The sequence below is a fragment of the Panthera tigris genome, chromosome C1 (genome assembly GCF_018350195.1).
Source record: "Panthera tigris isolate Pti1 chromosome C1, P.tigris_Pti1_mat1.1, whole genome shotgun sequence".
In the NCBI taxonomy this organism is placed as follows: Eukaryota; Metazoa; Chordata; class Mammalia; order Carnivora; family Felidae; genus Panthera; species Panthera tigris.
The window spans coordinates 219,725,553-219,752,229 of NC_056667.1; the positions used below are offsets into that span (position 1 = coordinate 219,725,553).

At 62.6% G+C, this 26,677-nt stretch overlaps 2 protein-coding genes and 1 long non-coding RNA gene across 3 annotated transcripts; 1 reads left to right on the forward strand and 2 right to left on the reverse strand.

The window, feature by feature from the left end:
• Positions 1-1,982: 1,982 nt before the first annotated feature.
• LOC122241092 lies at positions 1,983-4,586 on the reverse strand. Its single transcript, XR_006221058.1, has 3 exons — positions 4,508-4,586; positions 2,646-2,767; positions 1,983-2,192 (listed from the first exon to the last, which is right to left on the reverse strand). It is a non-coding gene; the product is annotated as an uncharacterized LOC122241092 (long non-coding RNA).
• NEU4 (neuraminidase 4) lies at positions 2,757-9,015 on the forward strand. Its single transcript, XM_042995961.1, has 5 exons — positions 2,757-3,054; positions 5,399-5,503; positions 6,066-6,269; positions 6,362-6,617; positions 7,626-9,015. Exons 3-5 carry the CDS (start codon positions 6,069-6,071, stop codon positions 8,609-8,611), a joined length of 1,443 nt encoding a protein of 480 aa, XP_042851895.1. The 5' UTR covers positions 2,757-3,054; positions 5,399-5,503; positions 6,066-6,068; the 3' UTR covers positions 8,612-9,015.
• Positions 9,016-14,575: 5,560 nt separating this feature from the next.
• PDCD1 (programmed cell death 1) lies at positions 14,576-26,428 on the reverse strand. The gene is made up of 5 exons (XM_042997828.1): positions 26,313-26,428; positions 18,828-19,187; positions 17,407-17,568; positions 15,763-15,797; positions 14,576-15,515 (listed from the first exon to the last, which is right to left on the reverse strand). Exons 1-5 carry the CDS (start codon positions 26,386-26,388, stop codon positions 15,312-15,314), a joined length of 837 nt encoding a protein of 278 aa, XP_042853762.1. The 5' UTR covers positions 26,389-26,428; the 3' UTR covers positions 14,576-15,311.
• Between the last annotated feature and the right edge of the window lie 249 nt (positions 26,429-26,677).

Genomic DNA, 26,677 nt, shown 5'->3' on the forward strand with positions numbered 1-26,677 from the left:
AGAGAGCCAGGGGCAGTGGGGACCGTGGAGGGACGTCCTGGGGGAACGGAAGGGAGACCAGATGCAGGTTAGGCAGCACGTGGGTAACCGAGTCCCAGAAGGAGAGTGAGGGATTTATAGGTAAGAAACTATAGCCACACAAAGAAACGAAAATATTACCCCCACTTGAAGACAGACTCAAATTGGGTGCCCTGGGCGTCAGGCAGGCTCCACCAGTTAGCCTGGGCCAGCGTGCCTGTCCAGGGTGAGGACAGACGTGCCTTGTCTTGTCCCCAGTGCCAGGACCACAGAAGGGGGTCTGTTCTCAGCATGCCCATCAAGAACGCAAAGTAATAATAGGAATTCAATGATGTTTGCTTTTGCCTTTGAGGTTGGCAGGAATGTAAACTGGTTCTGTCTCTTTGGAAGGAAATTCAGGGGTATTTATTACAAGGTAAAGTGCATGTGGTCTGTAACAAAAAAAACACGGAAAACCATCTGCTCAGGAAATCCATTCAAAAGGGGTATTTAAAATGCTTGGGTCTGTAGCCAATAAAAGTGGGGAGCACAAAGCCAGGCAGAAAATCCCTTTGGGGGGGGATTTCAACGCCTTTGTGATGCTGGGGTCAGGGTGGGGGCAGGGGGGCAGTGATGGCCGGCTGTGGGCTGATTTTTCAGGAGAGGCTGGAAATACAGGTTTTCATGTAAAATCTCCATGTTTTGTTAAAAACCTGCTGGCTTCTCACTAAAACATTATGGGGTCGGGGAGGATGGGTGACCAGGTGGAGGGAATAAGAGGCACAAACGTCCAGTTAGGGAATAAATAGCAATGAAGGTGAGGGGCACAGGACAGAATGCAGTCAGTCCTGTGATAATGTTGTTTGCAGGTGGGAGTGAGCATTTTGTAATGCATATAATTCTGTCCCAACCTGAAGCTAATATAGTGTCATATGTCAACTACACTTCAATAAAAAAAAAAAAACCAGAAAAAAAAAAACCACACCAGAAAACAAAACAGAGCCCATAGATCTCTTGCTCTGTTTCTAGAGGAAAGATCATTGTCACACATGAAAAACAGCTGGTTTTCAGATGAATACACGGGAAAGATTATTAACGGCTTACTTAGAAAATCGCTATGAATAAAAGTTTTCCAAACGGTGAATTATTTACTAAGCACTCCTTGGTATCGTTAAAAAAATAAAAACAACCCGCAAAGTACCCGAATCCCAAATCCTTACGCAGAGGGAAGGAGGCCTGTCCAAGAGTCTCCTCCTTCCAAGGCCCCAGTGGGTATCGTGGTTAGACGGCCCTGCTGAACGTGGGCACTTTGCCCACGTGACTTGGAGGCTCCGTGGGGGGCCCATCAGACTGCATCAGGCCCAGACTTGGGGGACACGGGGAGCGAGATGGTGTGAGTGGAGCCCTGAGAGGTGGGGAGGCTGTGCCGACTCCTTCCCCGTCTTCCCGTTCCTTCCACGGCAGATCTCCGGGCTTCCGTCTGGGCGCAGGCTGCCGGCTAGGGACATCCTTGCTGCCCAGTGGCCTGGCCGGCATCGGGGTCGCCTCCCACCTGCTCCCCAGGTGCCCCCCCGGGGACCTGAACAGTCCCGGCTGGTTTATGATCCCTACGTGGACATCTTATGATGTCATAATCTCCCCAGAGCTCGGTTTCCCCTTCCAAGTCCTGTTGTAACGCCTGACGTGAGTTCCCTCCTTGGGGAGTCACTCGTAGAACCTCCACCAGGCGAGTTAGCACACAAAGAAGACTTTATTTGCGGCAAAGAAGGAGATCACGGGAAATCACTTCCAGAGCCGTGACCCTCGAGCAAGGGTGGCTGGGTTCCTTTCATTTAGGGTTAGGATGGAATGTTCAGAAAGGGGAGCCTCGTCATCCCGTGTAGAGGCGGGCACGCGGTCACACACGGGCCTGAAGGAAACCTTCCGCGGACACACACGCCGTGTGTTGTAGAAATGAGGCTTGGGCTCTTCCTTGGATGGGGGATGGAACGTTATAATGAGGTGAGGGGAACCGTCGGTGGCTCCGTGGGTCACCCCGCGGTCCGTCTGCGCAGGCGTCAGTCGGGGGTTGAGCTCACACTGGTCTGGGCGGTCTGGGCGGTCTGGGCCCCCAGAGCTGTTCGCCCAGACTGTCGTTACTGCTTGGGGAAGTTTGAGTTTCCTCCACGGGATGCTTTACCTGTCGGGTCTTGTGCCTGAATGAGGAGATGAGGGGGAAGGAAGAGCTTCGGGAAGGATGGGGGATGAAGGTCGGGGGGACAAGTGGGTGGCAGTAGAGCTCAGGTCTCAGGGTCCTGCAGGTGACACCATGTCAGAGGGAGGGGCAGGGGATGGAGTGTCAGAGGGTGGGGCCCAGGGGGCTCCTGAGCAGGACGGCCCCTCGGCCTTTCCACGGACGGCAGCTGGGGTGCTGAGGGCTCCCCTGGAGCCCCGGCCCGGGCAGCGGCCCCCCGGGAAGTGGGCCCTGGTGGAAGGGGCCAGCGTGGCAAGGTGGCTGGGGCTAGGAAGGGGGTGGGGTGCCGGCCCGCCGGGCCTGAGCTGGCTCCCCAGCACGGACGCGGGGCTGAGGTCTGGTGAGAGCCAGAGGGCCCGGCACCCCCGGGGCGGTGTGGGGGTCATGGCGCGTGGCCGGGGGTCTGAGCGCTCACTCGGCTTCACACGGCAGGTGTCTCTGGTGAGGCTTGCGGGCAGCGGATATCCGGGTCCAGCTCAGAGGTCCGCCGTGGCCCTTTGCTGGAGGGTGAGCCCCGACACTCCAGGGTGGAGAGAGCTGAGCAGCAGAGAGGAATGCAGTGTGGCCCTGTCGCGACGCCCGGCCCCTCCCCGGGGTGCCCTTCTGCACCTCCACCCGCTCTCCCAGCTGCACAGGCTTTAGTCGCACAGCTGGCGGGAGGGTCCTGGATCCTGGGTCCTGACGCGGCCCTGGGATCCCGCCAGCTCCCGGCCCCCGCCCACACAGCGGGCGGGTCTCTGTCTCTGCGCTGCTCAGGGGCTTGGAGAAGCAGGCGCCCCTGTTGCTGCCCCACAGCCAGCTCTTCAGCCTCCCTGTGGTGCCCGGTGAGTCCCCTCCCCGCTCACCCGCACCCCAGCCCCGAGGGCCAGAAACGGCGCTCCGTTCCCTCCCTGGCGGCCCTTCTCTGGGCAGAGGGCAGTGGGTTCCTGGAGTGAGGGCCGTCCAGCCAGAGGTTCCACATGGATGCCCGCCCCCCCCCCACCCCCCCACCCCCCCGCCGTGGGATGAGGTCCTGGCCCAAGTGACAGGTGTGCCAAAGGGCCCCAGGGGTAGATTTAGAGGTTGGGTGATGCAGACAGGGTGCAGGGGCTCAATGCCAGGGGCACCGTCCCAGCCTGCAGGATCCGACGGGTGTGTAGGCCACACTCCACCGGGCACAGGGTTTGTAATTGAGTCCTTGCCCCTGACAGGGCACAGGACAGGCAGGTTAGACCGGATTCCCATCCGGCAGGGCAGTGACGGAGCTAAGAGGGCCCCTCTGTCCGCTTGTCTGCAAAGCCCGTCTCTCCTCATGCTGTCTTCGTGTGCGTGCATTTAAGTGCCCTGCAGCAGGCCGGGATCCTGGTCCAAGGGACAGGAGACGTGCTGGTCCGGAGGGCTGTCCTGAGTGCTCCAGGCAGCCCAGACAGGATGTCGGGACACAGCCGTCCTATCCTGGTCAGGCAGACCCCTGCTACCTGCTCATCTGGGAGCCCCCGGGGCCCTGCTCTTCCTTTTCGCTTGAGGGGGTCTTCCTGGGACTTTGGGCTCTGCCGAAACCCGCGGCTTGGCCTAGACAAGGACAGCGCCGAGGGCCCGGCGGCCCTGCCCTGCTCTGTGCAGCCAGCAGCGCGAGCCGCTGGTCTGGGAGCCGCTGGTCTGGGGAACCTCCGTTTCTCCTGCTCTGTCCGCAGGGTGGGGGTGGGCTGGGCCCGGAGCCTCTGCCTTCCCCGACACCAGCCCAGGTGGTCTCAGGGCCTGTGGAGTGAGCCAAGTGGAGAGAATGTCCCCTTGTGTCCATTCAGCCTTTGGGGACACGTGGCATGTGCACCTGCTTCCTGCTTGGGGACAACTGCCCCTTGGATGCAGACTGGGGGCGGGCCGGGGGGCTTCCAGCACACAGGAAGCTGCTCTCAGAGCCCCAGAGGCTGTGGTGGGGGTGGGGCGGGCAGTGGGGTGGGCCTGCGTGCCGCCCACGAGAGCCTTTCGGGAGCAGGTGGCCCTGGGCTGAGGTGGACTGAGACGGACACGTCTGTCTGTTTGGGGGACCTCAGGAGAGGAGGCCGAGCCAGCGGCAAGGCCTCCCGTGTGTCCCGGCGAGGCCGCTCCTGCGGTGGGTGCTCGTTCCCGTGACCGGTCACCCCTCTGCATCCTGTCTCCTCAGACACGCACTGGCCGTGCCTGTGTGTGGGGGGGCTTGATCTGCCGAGAGGGGTACTCTGAGCGTGACGTGGGGTGTTTCGCTCTCTCCCGCCTCCCTGCCTCGCCCTCCCCTCGGTGCCCTCAGGTGCCAGTTACCTCCCGGTGCCTGGCGGTGGGCCTCTGGCTGCTCCAAGTTCGGCGTGTGGCACCCCTGCCCCTATTGCCTGCGGTCCCCTGGGCCTCTCTGCTCACTCACTCCCGTCCCTGCGGTGGAGGGGGGGGGGGGGAGGGGGCTGGGCCAGCCCTCATTTGTCTTGTGCAAATCAGAGAAAGAGGCCTCCACGTGCACCCCAAATGTGAGCCTCCCTTGGGAGCACACTCCTAGGAGGGGGGCTGCCTCCAGGAAGTCTGCCCTAGGCCACTCTCTGTCCCCTGCTTGTGGGCCAGCCACAAGCCACAAGGCTTGTGGGCCTTGTGTCCAGCCAAGGTTTTGGGGGTTGGGGCTGTGAGGGGCATGGGGCCCAGGGGCAGGGGCAGGTGGGGCCGGGGTTGTGGAAGAGAGGCCTGGAGTGCAGTGGGGAGGGTCTCCTCTCTCCTTGCTGAATCTCCCCCCCCTCCTGCCAGGGCCCCCCTGGTGCCTGGAATGTTGCCTCCCCTCGGTCCCTTCCCCTCCCCTTCCCCCACCCTCTTAGCCTTCCACTCTGGGAAGCTCCCAAGCACACCACCCCCTCCCCAACCTGGCTTCAGCTTGTGGGGTCCAGCTGGGGGGGCCTGGACACTGGGGTGTGTACCTTCCTCCCTTGAGGCACACGTGGGACCCATTTGGGGCACCTTGTGGGGGGTGTCTCTGCTGGACCTCCTCATGACCCCAGCTTTGCTCAGGAGCCCGAGGGACTGGTCCCCGGCACCCATAGGTGGCCTGCTAGGGACCTGGAATTCAGGCCCCTTCTCTGCAGGAGCCCCACTGGCGCCCCCTCTTGGTTTCAGCAGGCACCCCCCCCCCCACCCCCGTCTCCTGGCCACTCCCAAGAGCCCCCTGACCCCCAGGTCTGAGCAGGGTGGTGGCGGCAGCTGGGGCACCTTCCCCGAGAAGCCTGCGGTCGTGGGTGTGGGACGCAAGCTCCTTCTGTCTCCGAGGCTCCTTCCTGCGTGGTGAGTGTGCGCACCGGTGTCCGCACCTGTGCCGCCTGCCCGGCTCTCCCTGTCTCATTTTCGGGGTGTCTAGCACGTCTGTACCTGTGTCTCTCTGTGCTTGTGTGGCTCCCGTGCTCGTGGGGTCCCTCCTGGGGGAAACTGAACCCCTGCGTGTCCCAAACGTTGTGCCCGGATTGTCCACTTGGACAGCCTCCTGCCTGTGTCCGGGCACGGGGCGGGCAGTCGGGGCACTCCGGCCGGGGCCCCCCCGCTTCTGACACCGAGCAGGCAGCTCCCTCTCGGGGGGACCCGGTTGAGAGGAGGAAGGGTCGACTGCAGACGTTTGGGGGTGCAGTGGCAAGGAGGGAGGGGTGGGCAGGGACGGCCGTGGACGTGGGGTGAGGAGCCCGGGACAGGGTGGTCTCCGAGGAGGAGGGGCACAGGGAGGCGCGCGGGTGGGTGGGGGCGTCTGCACCCGCAGAGCCCCCTCCCCCATCCAGGCGCACAGGAGGGGAGCGCGCCAGCCCCGCCCGCTGACCCCGGGGGCCGGGGGGGGGGGGGGGCGGGGGTGTCCCCGCAGAGCATGGGGGCCCCGCGCGTCCCCGAGCGGACAGTGCTCTTCCAGCGCGAGAGGAGCGGCCTGACGTACCGCGTGCCCGCGCTGCTGCCCGTGCCCCCCGCGCCCACCCTGCTGGCCTTCGCGGAGCAGCGGCTCAGCCCCGACGACGCGCACGCGCACCGGCTGGTGCAGAGACGGGGCACGCTGGCGGGGGGCTCCGTGCGGGTGAGTGGCCGGGCGCGCCCCGCGGGCAGGGCCGGGGGGGGCCGCCGCCGCGCGCGGGTAAACTGAGACCGCCGCCCCCCCCCCCCCGGCAGTGGGGCGCCGCGCGCGTGCTGGGGACGGCCGCCCTGGAGGAGCACCGGTCTATGAACCCCTGCCCGGTGCACGACGCGCGCACGGCCACCGTCTTCCTCTTCTTCATCGCCGTGCGGGGCCGCACCCCCGAGGCCGCGCAGATCGCCGCGGGCAGGAACGCCGCGCGCCTCTGCTGCGTGACCAGCCGGGACGCGGGGCGCAGCTGGGGCGCCGCCCGGGACCTCACGGAGGAGGCGGTGGGCGGTGCCGAGCAGGGTAGGCGGGGCGGGGTTCGCTCGGGGTGGGGTCCGCTCGGCTCGGTCTGCGCTGGGAGGGGGCCTGCAGAGTGGAGGGGTCTCACCAGGTGACGGGAGGGGGGCTCTGCACTGCGGGGGCGAGGGAAGGGTCCGTCTGCAGGTCACGTGGCTGCCTACTCCCCAACACTGTTTCTTGGGACTGACCCCCCCCCCCCCGCCCCTCCGAACCCCTCAGTCCCGTGAATGGGTGTTGGTCACCCCCACCTCCTGGCGGCAGGAACAGGCTCATCTAACCAAGGCCGTCTCGCTCTGAGCGCTGAGGCCCCTCCTTCTTAGCACCCGGACCCCGGTGGGCGGGGGGGAGGGGGGGGGAGGGGGGGTGTCCAGCCCAGGGCCAGGCAGGTGGCCTGACCCTAAAGCTTTTCCTCTGCTCCTGCTGCCCCCTCCCCGAGGGCCATAGCACCCACTGCCCCCCGAGGCGACCCCAACCGTGGTGTGGCGACACTGGCCCAGGGGTCACGCTGATCCTCGCAGGTGGGAGCTGAGCTGAGGGGATGTGGCAGGCTTTGAGACCTGGCCAGGACACACAGAGCTGCTCCGAAGAGCTCTCTGTTCCTGTGGACCCTACCCCATGCGACCCAGGCCCAGGGCCTGACCCCACCCTGAGGGTCCTTGTACCCCTTCTGCCCTTGGCTGCCCCTCTCTGGGCAGGGCTCACGCTGAGCACTGCCAGTGGCTGCCCCCTCGGGCCCAGGGACTAGCTACCTGATGCCGTCCGGAGAGCCTGGCAGAGCCACCTGCCCGGGCTCCCTGCTCCCGCTAGTGGCGAAGAGAGGCTTGTCCAGCCCTGGGGGATTCGGAGTGGCCGGCAGGAGTGCGGGTGGGGGTGCAGTCCCCCATTTCCTCATGAGCTGTCCCCACATCTGAGGCACTGGCTCCAGATCGTCCCTGACCCCCAGGGCGGTGGCGTCTGGCTTCCGCCAAGGCTGCCTCCCAGCTCGGATGATCAGCAGTCCCTCTTCTGCAGACTGGGCCACATTTGCCGTGGGCCCGGGCCACGGCATCCAGCTGCGCTCAGGCCGCCTGCTGGTGCCTGCCTACACGTACCACATAGACCGGCGGGAGTGCTTTGGCAAGATCTGCAGGACCAGCCCGCATGCCTTCACCTTCTACAGTGACGACCACGGTCGCACCTGGCGCCACGGAGGCCTGGTGCCCAACCTTCGCTCGGGCGAGTGCCAGCTGGCCGCGGTGGACAGCGGGCAGGCCGGCCACATCCTGTACTGCAACGCCCGGAGCCCCCTGGGGAGCCGCGTGCAGGCGCTCAGTGCAGACGAGGGCACCTCCTTCCTGCCCGGGGAGCTGGTGCCCGCCCTGGCCGAGACCGCCCGGGGCTGCCAGGGCAGCGTCCTTGGCTTCCCTGCCCCACTCTTTAGCAGGCCGAGGAATGGTAGATGTCCAGTGGGTGCCGGGAGCCACTCCTACTCTCCACACCTCTGTCTTGGAGTCCAGGAACCCTCAGAGGAGGGTACTGGAGACACCCAAGGGGCCCAGGGGCCCAGCGGGATGGAGGGATGTAGGGACAGCCCCGAAGAGCCTGGCCTGGGGCCTGGGCTCAGTGGGATCATGGCGGCCTGGACCTCGAAGGTCCCCGGGCCCCCTGCCACCCTGTCTCAGAGCCCCACCTGGCTGCTGTATTCCCACCCGGTGGGGCGCAGGGCTCGGCTCCATATGGGAATCTATCTGAGCCGGTCCCCCCTGGATCCCCACAGCTGGACGGAGCCCTGGGTGATCTATGAGGGGCCCAGCGGCTACTCTGATCTGGCATCCGTCGGGCCAACTGTCAAGGGAGCCCTGACCTTTGCTTGTCTGTTTGAGAGTGGGGCCAGGGTCTCCTACGAGGAGATCTCCTTCTGCATGTTCTCCCTTGGTGAGGTCCTGCAGAACCTGCCGCCGGGCCCCAAGCCACCCGGCCTCGGGGACAAGCGTCTGGAGCGCTGCCGGCCTTCCTGACGGGCTCTCTGGTCCGACCCATTTGTACATACCTCATAGTATGCTTTGAAATAAGAAACAAAAGTGGGCAGACTTCTAGGAGACATAGATCCACAGTTACAGTAGAAAATTGTAGATACAAGTCTCAATGACTGACAGAGTGAGCAGACAAAATCAGGTTGCACACAGAAGCTTTGGCCAACTTGCCCAAGAAGCTTCCCTCAGTGGACACACGCACAGCACTGCACAGAACAGAATCTACAGTCTGTTGGAGTACACGTAGGTGTGAAAATTGACATTATATTGGATTATGAAGTCAAGTCTCTAGAAGACTTCAAAGGATTGAAAATCACAGTGAAATTGAGCTAGAAATGAAAACAAAAGGAAGCTTAAAATCTTCCTTGTGGGGGCACCTGGGCGGCTCAGTCGGTTCAGCATCCAACTCTTGATTCCGGCTCAGGTCGTGATCTCGGGGCTCCTGGGACCGAGCCCTGCGTCGGGCTCCGCGCTGAGCTTGGAATTCTGGCCCTCCCTCTCCCTCTACCCCTTCCTTGCTTCTCTGTGTCTCTCAAAAAAAAAATTTTTTTTTTTCCAATCTTGTGTCTGAAAATTGAGAAACACAATTCTGAATTACCCCTGGTTCAAAGAAGACGCTACACTGAAAATGGAAAAAGACGTTGAAGTTAATTGTGTGAGCACCGCAGGCAATCTGTGAGTTGAGCTGAGCCAGGTGGGTCCCGTGGGGGCGGGGGTGGGGGGAGGTGCCGTGATGCCAGCACCTTAGAAAGTGGCAGTAAGTGAAGTCCAAGGAAGCAGCAGAACTAGAGGGACAGGAGACTTCAGACACCAGAGGGAATGGCCAGAGCCAGAGCTGGGTTTTTAGAAAGCTAGTAAAACTGATAACCCCCTCGAGGGGCTGGTCATAAAAGACACAAAACGCACAAATCCAGTATCAGGAACGAGATGGGACACACGAGGAGGGCCCTACAGATGTTCACAGGTTTCAAGAAGATACTAGGAACCATTTATATGAATGGACAATTCCTGGAAAAATACAACTTATTAAAGACAAAATAGCCTGAAAAATCCTATTAAAGAAGTTAATCTGGAATTTAAAATCTCCACACACTGGGGCACCTGGGTGGCTCAGTAGGTTGATTGTCCGACTTCGGCTCAGGTCATGATCTCACGGTTAGTGGGTTCGAGCCCCGCGACGGTTTCATGTCAGCCATGCTGACAGCCCAGAGAGCCTGGAGCCTGCCTCAGATTCGGTGTCGCCCTCTCTCTCTCTGCCCCTCCCCTGCTCACACTCTCTCTCTCTCAACAATAAACAGAACATTAAAAACATAATAAAAAATAAAAAAAAAATATGTGCATTCTAGGAAAACTGCAGGGGTACATGGCTTTCCCCGTGAATTCCGCCAAACATTTCAGGATACCTGCTGGTTTATCGGATAGTTTCACTTTGCAAGAAATTGCCCAGCCTGTTTTCCAAAGTGGCCGCAGCTCGTCTTTGGTGAGGAGTCTGTTTAGAGCCTTCGCCCTTTTTTACCTGTGCTGTTTGCCTTCTCATTGGGAGTTTTAAGACTTGTTTGCGTGCTTTGGCAAGTGAGCATATGGAAAGATGCCCCCATGGGGAAGACCAAGTAAAACAAAGAGCAGGACGCGATTAGCCTATCAGCGCGGCGGGTCCGGAAGGCTGACAGCGCCGCCTGCTGGCGAGGGGTGGAGCAGCAGGAGCGTTCTCCGGCGGCGGGCGGGGCGGCCACGTGGGAAGACAGCGTCACCGTCTCTTACAAAACTGAACAAACTCTTGCCGTAGGATCCAGCAATCGTGTTCCTGGGTATTTATCCAAATGAGTTGAAAACCCGTGTCTACACAAAAACCTGCACATGGTGTTTATAGCGGCTTTATTCAGAATTGCCAAACCTTGGAAGAAATCAGGATGTCCTCGAGGAGGTGAACGGACAAACTGGTCTATCCAGACAGCGGGAGATTACTCAGCGCCAAAAAGCAACGCGCTATCGAGCCGTGAAACACATGGAGGAACCCGAAGGTGCGTCACTAAGTGAAAGAAGCCAGTGTGACAGGGTTACGTGCTGTGCGATTCCATATGACATCCTGGAGAAGGCAGACCTTGGAAGACAGTGAAAAGACGGGTGGCTGTCAGAGGTTGTGGGGAGGAGAGGGGTGTGTGTGGGGCACGGAAGGTTCTTGGGGCCGTGAGGGCAGCGAGTGCCATACCATAATGGTAGGTACGTGTCACCGTACATCTGTCCAAACCCACAGAGTGCACATCGCCACGAGTGAGCCCTGATGTGAGGTACCAGATCACTGCTGGTTCATCAGTTAGGACAGATGTGCCCCACCAGTGGGGGATGCTAACCTCGGGGACACTGTGTGTGCGGGGGGCATGGGGGTGGCGTACTGAGACTTACTGCTCAGTTCTGTAAACCTAAAACCGCTTTAAAATATATCTACTAATTCGGGCGCTTGGGTGGCTCAGTCGGTTGAGCATCCGACTTTGGCTCAGGTCGTGAGCTCACAGTTTGTGAGTTCGAACCCTGCGTCGGGCTCTGTGCTGACAGCTCGGAGCCTGGAGCTGCTTCGGAGTCTGTGTCTCCCTTGCTCTCTGCCCCTCCCCTGCATGTGCTCTGTCTCTGTCTCTGTCTCTCCCAAGAATAAATAAACATTAAAAAAAAATATTTCTACTAATTTAAGAAAAAAGTATAGCCATCAACACTCTGACAGTAAGAAAAGAGAAAGAAGAAAGTGCCTGACAATGGTTGTATAATCTTGAGAGCATCCAAGTGGCCAGTGGACTCGTGACAATGTCATCAGCCTCACTGTGAGCTGGTCAGCTCAGGAGCCTCAGACATGGGCCCCCATAATTGGGTGGGGCCACCGGACCGGAGCCGGCGGGTCCAAGGCCCCCAGGGGGCTGCGGTTGAGCAGCAGTTGAGGGGTTCCAGCGATTGGAGTCAACATCATGCTGGCCATGCCGCCTTGATTGCCCTCAGGAAGACACCTCCCCACCCCATCCCGAATTCTCCTAAATCTCAGGAGCTGCACCAGGCGCAAACATGCCCCTGTCCACGCGGGATTGGTTACCACGCACTGGGGCTGGGACCCTGGAGTGAGGACCGCCAGCCCCTCCTTCCCGATCCCCTGGGCGGGTTGCCTTTGGGGTCTGTGCTCTTCTCCTGCCAGGAGACCTTTGTCAGGGCCCCCACCTTGGATTTCTGGGTATGGCACAGACTCCTGTCCTCCCGTCCCACACGGCCTTGCATTCCTATCGGGAGGAGGCCAGCGCTTGCCCCCAGCTCTGCAGACCAGGAAAGGTGAGCACAGGTAGTGGGAGAGGTCGTCCTCCTGGCCGGAGGGGCTACAAGTGTGGGGCTCTGGTGGCCCCGGGCTGTCGGGGTGGCCACATGCCCTCCGCCCCGGGTGCCCTGTGCCAGGGTCTCAGGCCTCATCTGAAGAGCCCAGGCCCCCACCGGTCCTCCTGAGGCCAGCCTCCAGGAGATGAGCCAGGCTGGCAGAGAGGGAACCGCTGGGGGTGGGGGGGGCGTGGGTGGGGATGGGCAAGTTGCCCCAGCCAGGGCCGTTGACACACGGGACTGGGGCAGAGCAGGGCACGGAAAAAATGAGTGGAGGCGGGCCGCAGGGGCCGTGTTCCGGGAAGGCGAGCATCAGAGTGCTGACTGTGCCCGCGCTCTCTCACTTCTTGTCTGAGCCGCGGCGCTGCCGCCAGTGGGTGGCCCGGCCGGTGGCTTGGTGAGGCCACCGCTTCCTTCCCTCTCTGCTGCGTGCTCCTCTGTCTTCTTTTTTCTCCCCCTCCTTCTTCTTTTTTTAGAATACGAACTTACCTCTTTTAAAACATACTCAAAATATGTTAATTTTAATTGGTATTTTCGTGCTCAAAGTGCTCCCTTGTCTTTGAGTAGAGCCCCCAGCTCAGTTCCTTTTTTGGGGGGCAGTGACTTGCCCCTGGGGTTCCCCCGACTCCTGCTGCCTGCCTGGGGTGCACGCGGGGTCCTGGCGGCTGGCTCACCCCCGGGAGGAGTTATATAGGCGGGGCTTAGGGGTCAAAGGGCACATGTTTCTCTAACCACTGGCTGGTGCCTAGTCCTCCAGTCCGGCCTTGTCGCCCCCGGCCGCTCCAGGGCTGTCTCTCCACGTCCTCGCCAGCACCGTGTTGTCACGCGGTCAGAGTTTTGCCCGCGGGTGATTTGTAAGTCGTAATCTGCGTTTTTCTTATTATGAGTAAAATTGAACATCCTTTGGTTGCTTAAGGGATCTGAGTATACGTAGATGGAACACACGCGCGTGTGTGTGGTTACGTGCGTGTCCGCGTGCATGCGTGTGCACGTATGTGTGCGCGTGGGCGTGTGAGTTGGTGGTGCCGCCTCATCATATCTTCTGCTCACTTTTCCATCGTGCCTTCCATCGGCCTTGCTCTTTCCGTATTTTAGGTCTTTACATAACTGGAGTCTTAACCTTTTGTGTAATAATATTGCAAATACTTTCCCCTGGTTTGCTTCTGACTTTCCTTTTGCCACATTAAAGTGTTTCCCCCAATTTGTAGAGTTGAATGTGTCAATCTCTCTAATGGTGCTGTGGTTTCGAGCCGGTGTGGGGAGGCTTTCCTGCTCCAGCGTGAAGGACCTCGCCCGTCTTCCTCTGCGTCTGCTCGGGTTTCCGTCCTAACGCTTGTATTTGGGATTTGTGCAAGTCCCTGGCACACGAACGGAGTCCACCTGGTGCTTTTCGAATAGCTGCTCACGCCCTCTGTTGCAGGATGTCCTTTCCCAGTGTCCCACCTCTCGTGTGTGAGCACCACCGTTTCGAGCCGGAGGTCTGATACAGCTGCTCTCCTTCGCTTGGTTTCCTAGGTTTCTTCTTCTTGTTTGCTTCTCCATACGAACTTTTCAGTCGCAGTGGGTTTTCACTGGGATGGTCACACCTACCAGTCAACCTGGGGGGGGGGGGTGGTGTCTCGATGGCACCGCGTGTCCCCGCCTGGAGGGCCCACACCTGCGGCCAAGCTGTCCTCCTGCGGGTCGGCGCGTTTCTTGTTAAATTTACGCCTCGGGCGTAACTTTAGATTCTCTGTCACTCTCTCTTCCAGGGGGCGGCTGTTTGAATGTACGAAAGCCATTTATTTCTGGGGGTTAATTTTGTGTGTGCCACCTGACTCCATTTTCTTATTGCCCTATTCGTGTTTCCGCAGAAGCTACTGGGTTTTCCAGGCATGCAAGCCTGTGCCCTCCGCAGCCTTCCCCGGCAGGGTTTGTTCCCTCATGTGTGACCTTGCCTGATGTCCTCGCCTTGTCCCGGACTTGGTGATTCTAGCTCCTGCCCGCCCAGGACAGGACCCCAGCATGGCGGGCACAGGGTGTGAGCCCTGAGGGCTGGGTGGGGGGCAGCTGTGTTCCTGGCTCCCGAGGGTCTGGACGAGGCTCACTGGGAAGGACAGGATTGGGGGGTGTTGGTCACTGCAGTCAGGGACAAGAACTGAAGGCCCCTGATGGTGGTGCTGTGTCTTCTTCCCGGAGGACGGAACAGACCTCCCCTCTGCATCTGGGAAGGGCCGTGTGTCTCCAGTGGGGCTGCACCCACTCGCTCACAGCCTGGCCTGACCCCAGCCCAGGGCACTGACACTGCCTGGGAGGGACGGTCAGGTGCAGGGGGCCTGTGGGGAGGGCTGGAGCAGGGCAGATACCGACGCAGCCTCTCGGCTGAGGTGATCTGGGGACAGACTTCTTGAGGGGGCCGTGGTACATGATGGGGGGGACGGAGACGAGGGGCCTCGGGGCTCCGTGTGTTCCTGGGACAGAGAAGGTGCCGGCCAGGCGGGTGAGGGCCAGGCCCGAGGAGGGCTGGCTGCGTCCTCTATTTGAGGCAGAACTCCCCCCCCCCCGCCCCCCCGCCGCCCCAACAAGGCCAGGAGAGAACCTAGGCTTTTCTTAGAGTTTTCGTCAGTATTTAATTATAATATAATAGAACAGGGTGAGGGGCTCTGAGGTGTGTGTGGAACCTAAGACAGCCCCTGACGCCTGGGTACCACTGCCCCCCTGCCGTGACAGTGGGCCCGGGGGGTGCCGGGCGGAGGCCCCCATAAATAGCACCATGCGTGGGCACCGAGGGGAGGGCGACTCCCCAGCTGGGGCCCGTTCCCCTTGTTGCCCCCCTGCCCCCAGGCTGCTTGGTGGGCTGGGCTGTGCATGAGGGTGGCCCGCAGACGGCCTGCCCTTCCCCACACCAGGAGCTCTTTTCCAGGCCTGGAGGGGCACGAGGTCCCGGACCCCGTGCGTGTGCCCCTCCACCCGTGTGCTGCATCTCTTGGCCGTGGGGGCACTTCACCGGCACAGTCCCCAACCAGGGACCCTGTGCGCCCATGTCCTGGAGCTCCCCTGGGAGGCATTGGTGGGTCAGGGAGAGCCACAGCGCCAGACCATCCCCCGCAGGGAGGCGTGTGTGGAGGTGCAGAGCAGCAGATCTGGGGAGCGATGGGCCGGCTCAGGCCCCGAGTCCCCTCCCCACCGCCACACGGTCACACGGGACGGGGACACCTCCTACCCCCGGGTCACGTGAGCGGCGAGAGGAGAGCCAAGCTGGCAGTCCCCACAGCCTCCCCCCGGCACGCTCCTCCTGGGAAGGGTCCGCCCGGGCTCCTGGCGGAGGCTCTGAAGGACACAGGCCAGCCGAGGAAGCCGGTCAGAGGGGCCAAGGGCAGGGTCCGTCCTCGGGCCTCAGAGGCAGGGGCCCCGGGGAGCCCGGCCTGCTGGGGAAGACGATCGTGGCATACTCGGTCTGTTCGGGGGCGCAGGGGGCGGGGGGCTCGGGCGTCTTCTCTCGCCACTGAAAATCCAGCTCTCCGTAGTCCACGGTGAACACGGGTGCCGCAGAGGGGCCCTCCTTCTGCAGGGAGAGGGCTGGCGTCGGCGGTCCCGCGGCAGACACGCGGGCGCGCACCGGCGCACGTGCAGACGCCAAGCCGGAGCGAAGCCAGGCAGGGCCCGCGCTCCGTGACCCTTCCTGGGGCCCGGTGTCCCCGCGCTCAGACTCCCTGGCGGGTTCCCAGCCCTGCTGAGCCCTGCAGCGGCCCCGGCCCTCCCCCAGCACGGTGCGGGCTCTGGTGCCAGGGCGCCAAGGGAAGGGAACTCACCAGAGGCTCGTCCTTGCTCCCGCAGGCGCAGGCACCTGTGAAGAAGCGTCCGGAGTGAGCCCAGGAGACCCGGCGGTCCTCGGGGTGGGGGTTGTGGCAGGGGTCCCCGCCCCCGGGGGCTTGGGAGGGCACCACGCCTTCCACCCGAGGTGGCCGAGTGTCCTCCCCCCCCCACCCCCCGCCCAGCCGTCTGGCTGACCCCGCCCCCCACGTGGTGACCCTGAGTCCCTGCTTGTCAACCAAAAGTCCGACGGACCGCGGGTTGTCCAGGCTGGCGACCACCTAGGACCCCCGGCTTGGGTCCTGCCGCGGGCGCCTACTGTCTCGGGCTGCAAACCCTGGCCGAGAGAGGAGCCCACCAGACCCACCCACCATCCCCGGGTTGGTGCAGCACACGGTGGCGGGGGGCGGGTGGGGGTGGCGGCGGGTGGTCACAGTGAATCAGTGTAGCAAGTCTCTCTCCAACTGATGCCACACAGCACTGCCACGTGTCCACCAGTGGCCAGCACACAGAGCACATAGCACATTCTCGAAAATATTAGGAGGAAAATCGTTGGAGAAGTGAACTCCCACTGGAGACTGGCTGAGATTGAGTACTGCTGCCCCGGGGAGACTGGCTGCCCTCCCAGACCCCAGCCGCCCTCCCTGACCCCAGCCGCCCTCCCTGACTCCATCTGCCCTCCCTGACCCCAGCCGTCCTCCCTGACCCCAGCCGTCCTCCCTGACCCCACTGTCCTCCCTGACCCCAGCCGCCCTCCCTCCTGACCTCAGCCGTCCTCTCTGACCCCAGCCTCCTTCCCTGACCCCAGCCATCCTCCCTGACCCCTGCTACCCTCTTTCCTGACCCTAGCTTCCTTCCCTGACCCCAGCTGCCCTCCCTGACCCCAGCCATCCTCCTTCTCGACCCCAGCCGTCCTCCCTGACCCCACTGTCCTCCCTAACCCCAGCCGCCTTCCCTGACCTCAGCTGCCCTCCCTGACCCACTCAGCGGGGAGATCTTGGAAGTCTTGTCCAGGACCCTGTGGAACCTCCTATTCTCTGGCCACATGTCTCCCCGGGTGCCTGTCCCAGGATACCATGACCTGGAGCCTGGGGAAGAGCTGACTCCTGGCTGGGTCCCCTCTCAGTGGCTCCAGGAGAATCAACTTCGGCACCTCCCTCCAGCCCCAGGGACATGCACCCATCGTCAGAGTGACCAGTCGTCTTCATGACGCCGGGAGGCCAGGGTAGGTGCACCTGGCGGGGAGCTGGGGGCCTCATACCACCCTGGTGGTTGTGGTCAATAGCAGAGCCCAGCGGCTGTTAGAATGACTTTCACTGTGCCCTATGGGCTGAGGTGTGGCCTGAGGTTTGGGGGTGGCCTTGGTGCAGTCAGAGTAGGTGGTTCAGTCTGTTGGGGGGCTTCTCCTCACTTTGGCAGCTGCCTACCCCCCATCCCTCCTTAAAACAGGTGTTAGGGAGAGGGGGCCCCGGAACTTGGGAGGCCTGCTCCAGGCCCAGCCCCTCCTTGAGGGGTCCTCGCTGCGAGGGTGCTGGGGGGAGGCGGTGGGGGGGGGAGGGTTGGGATCCCTGGCGGGCGAGGCTGTGGGTTATGCCTTGAGCTCTGTCTGCGGGGAACGGCAGTAGGGTTTGGCACGATGTTACCTCGAGTGGCCCTGGGGAAGGCCGCAGCCAGCACCCAGGTCAGCAGCAGCAACAGCAGGACACCCACCAGCACGCTTGTGACGCCCACGACCAGCCCCTGGCCCTGGCCTGTGAGTCTGGGTGGGGGGCTGGGACTCTCTGTGGGGGGCTCCAGGACTCTCTCTGGAGGGGCAGAAGGACAGAGACTCACTAAGGGGAGCCAGAGAGGGGGCATGGGGGGGGGACCCAGGGAGGGGGGACCCAGGGAGGGGACATGGGGGGGACATGGGGGGGACCCAGGGAGGGGACTCAGGAAGGGGGGACCCAGGGAGGGGGGACCCAGGGAGGAGACCCAGGGAGGGGACCCAGAGAGGGGGGGACCCAGGGAGGGGACATGGGGGGGACATGGGGGGACCCAGGGAGGGCACCCAGAGAGGGGGGACCCAGAGAGGGTACACAGGGAGGGTACCCAGGGAGGGTACCCAGGGAGGGGGGACCCAGGGAGGGGACATGGGGGGGACATGGGGGGACCCAGGGAGGGGACCCAGAGAGAGTACACGGGGAAGGTACCCAGGGAGGGGACCCAGGGAGGGGGGACCCAGGGAGGGGGGACCCAGGGAGGAGACATGGGGGGGACAGCGGGGGGACCCAGGGAAGGGACTCAGGAAGGGGGAACCCAGGGAGGAAACCCAGGGAGGGGGGACCCAGGGAGGACCCAGGGAGGGGACCCAGGGAGGGGACCCAGAGAGGGTACACGGGGAAGGTACCCAGGGAGGGGACCCAGGGAGGGGGGACCCAGGGAGGGGGGACCCCGAGAGGGTACACAGGGGGACCCAGGGAGGATACATGGGAGGGACACTGGGAGGGACCCAGGGAGGGGACTCAGGAAAGGGGGACCCAGGGAGGGGGGGCCCAGGGAGGGGACCCAGGGAGGGGACCCAAAGAGGGGGGACCCAGAGAGGGTACACGGGGGCATACCCAGGGAGGGGACCCAGGGAGGGGGGACCCAGGGAGGAGACATGGGGGGGACAGCGGGGGGACCCAGGGAAGGGACTCAGGAAGGGGGAACCCAGGGAGGAGACCCAGGGAGGGGGGACCCAGGGAGGGAGGACCCAGGGAGGGGACCCAGGGAGGGGGGACCCAGGGAGGGGACCCAGGGAGGGGGGACCCAGGGAGGGGACCCAGCATCCTCCCCTGCCCTCTCCGAGTCCCGAGGGGCGTGGCTTCTAGGTCTGCACCGACCAGCCTCTTCCAGGCGGCACCTCCGTTGTTGAGCTTCCAAGCTTTCCCTACCCTGACAAGTGCCACCTGCCGCCCCCGCTGAGGCCCTGCCTTCCCTTAAGGGGCAGCGGGTGTGGGGGTGCTTCAGTCACCCCGTGTGTCGGAAGTGCAGCCTGGGGGGTCCCTGCCGCGCCCCCTGCCCCGGCCGCCGGGCCGTGCACCTTTCACAGTGAGCTCCGCTCGTGGGCTCTCGTAGATCTGCGTGTTGGGGGGCAGGTAGATGGCCCCGCAGAGGTAGATGCCGCTGTCGTTGAGCTGGGCGGCGAGGATGGTCGTGTGGAAGTCCTGCCCGCTGGGCAGCCGCGTGACGCGGAAGCGCCTGTCCTTGCCGGGCTCGGTGTGGTTCTCCTGGAAGGCGGCCAGCTTGTCCGTCTGGTTGCGGGGACTCACGCGGTACCAGTTGAGCACGAAGCTCTCGGGTACGTCGGGCAGGTGGCAGACGAAGGTGGCGTTCTCCCCCTCGACCACCGTGAGCTGGGCCGGGGAGAAGGTGAGGGGGCTCCAGGGCCTGTAGGGGGAGTCTGAGGCGTGGGGAGAGGACCGGCTGGTGAGGAAGGAGGCACGCGGGCAGCCCGCCCGGACCCTCCTGCTCTCCTGGCCTTTGCACACCCCAGCCCGCACCGGAGCCCCCTCTGCGGAGCCCCTGGCGGCTTCTCCCGGCCCTCTCTAGAGGCCATGGCGCTCTCCCCGGGCAGCTCTGTGGTGGGACTTTTGTCCTTTGAGCCCACCGAGACCCGAGGCCCCAGGTCCCCCCTTTTCTCCCTGGACCGTGGTGGTTAGTCCGTCACCCCTCCCTTGCTGACTCCGGGTTGCTAGTGTCCGGGGGCCTGACCCCCCCACGTTTCTGGCTCCACCGTCCTGGGCCTCTGGCTCATCGGGGGCCTGGCCGGGTCCCGTGTATACTGAGGGTGGAGGGGTGGGTGTCCGAGAGGCTGGGAGGGGCCGGTGGGGGCCTCCCACGGAAAGCCCAGCCCCCAGGAGGCTCAGGGTCCAGCCTTTGGCCCGTCTCAGGACAAGCTCAGAGCTGGGTGGGGTCAGCGTGGGTCCCTCCGTGTCTTCCACCACGACCCTGGGGACGGGAGCTCGGAGGCCAGCCGGGCCGTTGCCCCCTGATATGGACAGAAATGGAGGCCCCTGACAGTCCTGGGCCCTGGCCCGCTCTCCACAAAACGAGGCCTCGCAAGAACACCCGACGGCCAGGGCTCTGGCCCAGCGACGCCGCCACGCCGGGCACGCCCAGGCCCGCGCGCACACATGCACTCGTGCTCCCACACGTCCACAAGCGCCCGCGTGAGTGTACACGCCCTCGCATGCTCACCGCGGCCTGGGAGAAGCCCCTCCATGGAGGCCCAGGCATCTCGCCAGCAGCACCCATACGGGGTCAAGGCGACACGGGGACGGGTCACAGGCTCCCAGGGTTCCAGAGAGTCACGGCCAAACCCACACGTGCTGGGCCCCCCCTTCACTGTGGTCGGCTCACACGGGGAGGCTGCACCACGACCTGAGTTACACACGGGGAAACCAAGGCTTGGAGGGAGGAGGCGGCTGGCCACAGGCTGCTAAGCCGGGACCCAGCTCCGGCCCTGCCGCCCCCTGCCCCGGCCCCCTGCCCCTGCAGCCCTCCCGGCCCCTCCCGGCCCCTGCCGCGCTGCTCCCCTGGGAGCATCCAGACGTGAGACGTGGCCCAGTGGGGTCGTTTCCTGGCCCTCCCAGCACGTCCCCCACCCCTCTACTCCCCAAATGCTCGGGGACCGGGGACGTCAGTCCTGAGGTGAGGCCGTGTGGCTGCCCCTCTGAGCTTTTCTTGCCTGGCGAGGCCTCCGCTCCGGCAACAGCGTGTGCCGGGCGAGGTTCCTCACACACGGGGCCACAGCCCTTCAGCTGGAGTCCCTCTGCCTCTGGGGACAGGGTGCCTGAGGCTGGTCACGGTGTCCTGCTGGCCGAGTGACCGTGGCCCCAGGGAAGAAGGGGCCGGTGCCAGGGCCCGGCGAGCCCCGTCGGGGCGCGGGTAACAAGAGCTCTTCCTGTACGTCCCCACTGGGCCCCTCACGTGGGGCGAGATCACAGAGGTGGCAGGAGCAGGGTGGGCCCTGACACGCCCGCAGCACCCTTGTGCGTCGCTGGCCCTGCTCGGGGGAGCACGCGGGGCGCCCCCCACCCCCCTTTACACTGGGAGCCCGGAAGCTTAGAGAGGCTGGCCCAACCAGTCTGGACCTTCTACTTCTTGCCTCCCTGGTGTCTCCCTTGGCCACTGATGGAGGGACAGGGCTGTCACGTGGCCATGAGGGTGGGCACCCCCTGGGTGTCAGGGCCAGGAGGCCACCCAGCCTGGGGTCCCCTGGCCCCCGTGGGGGGGGGGTGGCTGTCCGTGCATCTCTGCGGCCCCGCAGAGGGCCCATCCCCCTGGCCAGGAGGAGGCCAGAAGGCCTGGAGGGGGCCAGGCCGGGACTGGGGGGGGTGTGGCTGGTGCAGGCGGGAGGCCCACTGCCTTGTGGAGCCGGCCATCTGCTCACGGACCCCAGCCCGGCTTTCCCGGGGGTGACACAGCACCAGGGGCGCCCACAGTAAGCCTGTCTCCTATTTTAACCATGCGTCCCAGGCGCACACGACCAGCACGGGACAGCAGGACCGCTGACCCTGGCGGCACCGGCAGCCGTTCTTACGCATCTGTCCGAGAAGCGCGCGTCCACTCACGGAACTCGTCGAGGGAGGAACAGTGCCAGCAGGGCGAAGTCTGGCACCGAGGCCGTGTGATCCGTGGGGCCCGCCCAGCCCCGTGCCTCCGGGCTCCCTCTGGTCCATGTGGTGCGTGGACTGCCCACTCCCGCAAGCCCCCCACCCCCCACAAGGGCCCCTCGAGGACTCTGGTTCAGACCCTCACTGCCCCGCGTCTGACATGAATTTGCAACCATTTGGGTCACTTCTCTGTTCGTCGGCTCCTTGTGGGCCTCCCAGGGAGTCTGAACTTGGTGTGGAGGGGACTCTGGGCTGTCCGGAGCCCCATCCACCCTGGCCCAGCCTCTCTGCCTAGGCGTCTACACGGCAGCCTCCCGGACCTGCCCAGGTCCCACTTCCTCTGGGCGCCATACGGCCTCGCCGCTTCTCCTCAGACTCCTTCCCGGGACACACTCCCACGGCCGGGCCCGTTCCCTTCCCACCCGCCCGTGTCCTCACAGCACGCTTAGGGGCAGGGGCCGGATACAGCGGCAGCTTACGCCTGGCCCGAGACAGGTCGAGGGGGTAGTGTTCCTGTGGGGAAGGCGGGAGGGGGCAGGCCCGTCGCAGGCTCCAGAGCAGCTCTGACCAGGGAGCACCCACCTCCCTCAAGTCACAGGGTGTGTGACCGTCGAGGGCGCTGGTTGTTTGGCCGGGGTGCAGGGCCGTAGGGGGGATCCCAGCCGGGTGCTCAGGGGCCTCTCCGGATGGAGAAAGATGGGCTCCCTGGAATAGGAGCCTGGGAGCACCAGGGGGGAGTGGGCCAGAGGGAGCACGGGGCTGAGACCTCATGGGGGAGATAGAGGGCTAGGTGGGCCCTCGGCTCTCTGCTCTCCGGGAGCAGGGGCGACGGCCAGATGGAGCCTGGGAGTCAGCCCAAACTCCTTCCCAGAGAAGGGTCGATAGTGGAACTCACTTTTGAGGACAGAGGATGGGAGTCCACTTTGTCCCTACGGTACCAACATCTGTGAGTCTTATATTGTTTGGGCTTAAACACTGAAATGTGGTCTATTTATATTTGATAATGAGATGTTTGGGGAGTGGGCTCAGGAGAGAACAGTGTGCCCGCCTGGCAGGGTGGGACCCCGAGACCTCACGGTGGGGCCCAGTGTCGCAGGACAGGCTGTGTGTCAGGCTCCCACAGAGAGCGGCGTGGCCCACGGGCCACACGTTTCACCCCCAGCTGGCGCTGGATTTAGGCAAACCCTGTCTGTGGAGTCAGAAGGGTCACGCAATGGGCTGTCGGGGCTCCAGCCACCCCCACGGGTCTCTTACTCATCAGGATGGAAACAGGGTGCCTTGGCCTCCTTGCCGTGGGGTCCCCGAAGGGCCCCAGCACGCCTGTGATCACCCACAAACAGGTGTCAGACACACCCGGGGGTGCGTGCCTGCGCCCCTGGCTTGGACCCTTTCTGCCGTCAGCAAAAGTGAGAACAAACACATGGGGCCTCGTCCAAGTAAAAAGCGTCTGCACAGCAAAGAAAACCATCAACACAGTGGAAAGGCCACCTACGGGATGGGAGAAAGTGTTTGCAAATCACACATCTGATAATATCCAAAAGACGTAAAAACTCATGTAAATCGCTAGCAAAACGCCCAAACAATCCAATTAAAAATGGGCAGAGGACCTGAACAGACACTTTTCCAAAGAAGACACACAGAGGGCCACAGACACACGGAAAGATAGTCCACATCTCTCATCGTCAGGGAGATACAAATCCAAACCACGGTGAGACCCCTCCCCCCACACCGGTCAGAGTGGCTGACGTTTCTTTCACCCAAGAAACAGGTGCCGGCGAGGACGTGGAGAAAGGGCAGCCTCGTGCGCGGCTGGTGGGATTGCAAACTGGGGCAGCCGCTCTGGAGAACATCGTGGAGGCTCCTCAAGAAACCAACAACAGAACTACCCTACGACCCGGCAATTCCTCTGCTTATACTTATCCGCAGAGAACAGAAAGACTAATTTGAAAAGATATGCGCAGCTCTACGTTTACAGCAGCATTGTACCAACAGCCAAAGTATGGAAGCAGCCGACAGACGATGGATAAGGCAGGGGTGCTGTGACACAACGGAATGTTGCTCAGCGATTAAAAAAAAAAAAAAAAAAAAAAGAACGAAACCCCGCCATTTGTGACCACATGGACGGAGCCGGAGAGCATTGCGCTAAGTGAAGTAAGTTGGTCGGAGAAAGACAAACACCGTAGGATCTCATTTCCACGTGGAATCTAAGAACAAAAAGCAAAGTAAAACACGACCCGAGCTCACGGACGTAGGGGACAGACTGGTGGCTACCGAGATGGGGAGGGAGGTGCTGGCAAGTTGGGGGGGGGGTGTCAAAGCGCATAAACTTGCAGCTACGAAATGCGAGAGTCACGGCGCGGGGATGCGCAGCACGGTGACGGGGACGACAGTCAGTGGAAGCGCTACGGAGTGGACTGAAAGTTCTCACTACAGGAGACGCGTTTTGTGACTGTGTGGTGACAGATGTTGGTGGCCTTACCGGGGTCGTCGTTTTACAGTATATACACATCGCGAATCATTTCATTGTGCACCTGAAATTACTACGTTGTGGTCAGTCGTACCTCAGTAAAAATATTCCTAATTCTGTATTCCCGATCCTAAGGCTTTCCATATCCAAAATAAAATTGAGATTTGATTTAAAAAAACAAACACCACACGCACACACAGAGAAGGGCAGGGCTGGCGGTGGCAGAGAGAGCTGGGGCCCCCAGTTGGAAGGAGCCGAAGACAGAGACATCTGAGTGAAGCAGGGGGTCCTCGGCTGGGCTCCCATCAGGGCCGGATAACCCAGCCTGGGGCGCCCTGGGGTGCGGGAGCATCCGGGCTGTGGGTCAAGGCTACCGTCCCGGGAGGAAGCCTCTGGAGTGTTAGCAGAGAAGTCTGACATCTCGGAAAGCGCTGTGGGCTGAGCTGTGACCCCTGGTGCATGTGTTGAAGGCCTCATCCTCAGCACTGCAGAACGTGACCTTATTTGGAAATAGGGTCATTGTACGTGTAATTAATTAAGATAAGCTGGAGCCTGTGGGTCCCTCATCCGACATGACTGGTGTCCTTGTAAGAAGGGGGAAATTTGGACGCAAACATACGAGAGCTCCGTGTGAAGCTGGAGCGGGGATGGGGTGATGTACCCACAAGCTAAGAAACCCCAAGGACTGCCAGCAAACGGCAGAAGCCGGGGGAGCCTGGAACGGATGCCCCCTCCGCTTCGGAGGGGGCCAGCCCGGCCCACACCTACTCTCGGACCCGCAGCCCCCAGGGGTCGGTATTTCGTTATGGCTCACCCGGCAAATTAACACGGAAGCAAATGTGCCAGGGTTGCGAGCTGGCCACTCTGGGGAGGGGGTCCGCTGCCTGCTTTTGTGACTTTGCTGTAGGTTTCAGGCATTTCTCAAAATTATAAAGCAGAAAAGATACATAAGCGAAATCTGGCTTCAAAGGACATTATCACGGGTTGTGCCGGACAGTTTTCATTAACGATCTGATTCCATTCTCAGCATAAGGCAGGCATCCCTGTCCCCAGCGGCAGGTGCCTTGTCAGCGATGCTGAACTCAAGCCTGCCTGTTTCAAAGCCTGTAAGTACCCTTACCATTGTTGTTCGCTAGCATAGGGCTCGGCCAACTCTTGGGTTTGGGATATTTCATAAAATGCAAAACAAAAAACGTGTAGATGAGGATCTGTGGGGGACACCCATGGAAACGACCAAAATAATAAATACAGAGAATAAATCAGGAAGGGAAGGAGATGACGTGGAACCAGATGTCCCACAGCCAGCAGTGCCGGAGGCCGATGGAAAAGCCGGAGGACCACCCGGCCTGTGATGTCAGCAGCGTGAGCGCTCCGTGCTGAGGTGGGGAAACGGAGGCACACCCAGCCACGTTCTTATCTTCCCCTGCTTTGGGAAGGGGTCCTGGTGGGTAGCCGGCCACCAGGGCTGAGTCGTGGCCTGACTATGCTCAGATGACATCTGCCCCTCGGCCCCTGTTCCCCGGGCTCCCACGCAAGGACCCCCATGGGGCACCTTTTGGCCACAGGCCCTTGGACAACCGACCTCTGTTCTGAATTCCCTCCCTTGAACCTGAGGGCCAGGCCAGCCTGAGGAGGAAATGCAGGGTGGTTGCTGCCTGGAGGCCCTGGAGGGGCATCAACACTCCGGGACGGGCAGCCCCAGGGTCGGGGCGGGGGCGGGGGGGGGGGACGCTCAGGGGCCGTCACACCTCTGAGCCCAGCGAGGTCCAGAGAAAAGACTCTGGGCTCCTCCCAGGGATCCACCTTCCCTGGAGGACAAGGGCAGCCAGGCCCCTCTCCCTGACCAGCAGACGCTGACTGGGGGCCCCCAGGGCCTGCCCGACAGACACCCGCCGAGAGGGGGCTAGGGGCCAGGGCCTCCTTGCCAGATCCTGCCGCAGATGCCCCCCCCAGCCGTGCCCACCCCTGCACACCCAAGAGTCTTGTCTAGAGGCCCCAGGCCCGTGGCAGGTGGGCTGGAGAGGTGAGAAGTCTTCACCTGAATGGCCGCACCTCGGATATAATTAGAGAAGTGTCTCCGGGCCGTCCAGCCTGGAGCCTTGCAGAGACAGTCCTCCCCCTGGGAGGCTGGTCCCATCCCCAGGAGAACATTAGCATCTGGGCTGAGGACCCATCATCCTTCAGAGAGCGTCCGGCCTGTCCCACGGGACTCTGAGGAGGAGCTGGGAGGTTCCTGCCTGCTTATCGGCGAGGATTGGATTGGACACCAGGTGAGGTGGGCAGGCAGGAAACTGGAGCCCAGAGAGGCCCCTTCCCCTGCCCAAAGCCACACAGCGCCCTGCCAGGGGCAGAGCTGGGCCTCCGGGCCCTGGCCCCCCACCCCCCCAGCCCCCTCCCCACCTGCCAGGGAGCATGGGTGGGAAGTCTTCCCCCGACCACGTACCTAAGAGCCATCCTGGCCACCAGCCCAGCTGCAGCACGGCCCAGACAAGAGGCCAGGGCGCCCGTGGGGTCCCCATGCCTGGAGCGGCAGCCGCTGCCTCCGTAATCTCTTCCTCCACGGCTCTGGTAGAGTGTCAGCGGAAAGGAAACTGTCCCGTGTTAGGACGAGGGACCCGCCCCAGCCCCAGCCCTGCCCCCTCTTCCTCCTCCTCCACGTGGGTGGAGATTGGAGGGGAGCCTGAGAGAGAGAAGGGTACAGAGGGAGACAGAGAGACAGAGATGGGGGTGGGGGGGTGGGAGAGGGAGATGGGGGGAGAGATAGAAGATAGAAGTAAGAGGGTAGAGACGCAGGAGCCACAGAGACCC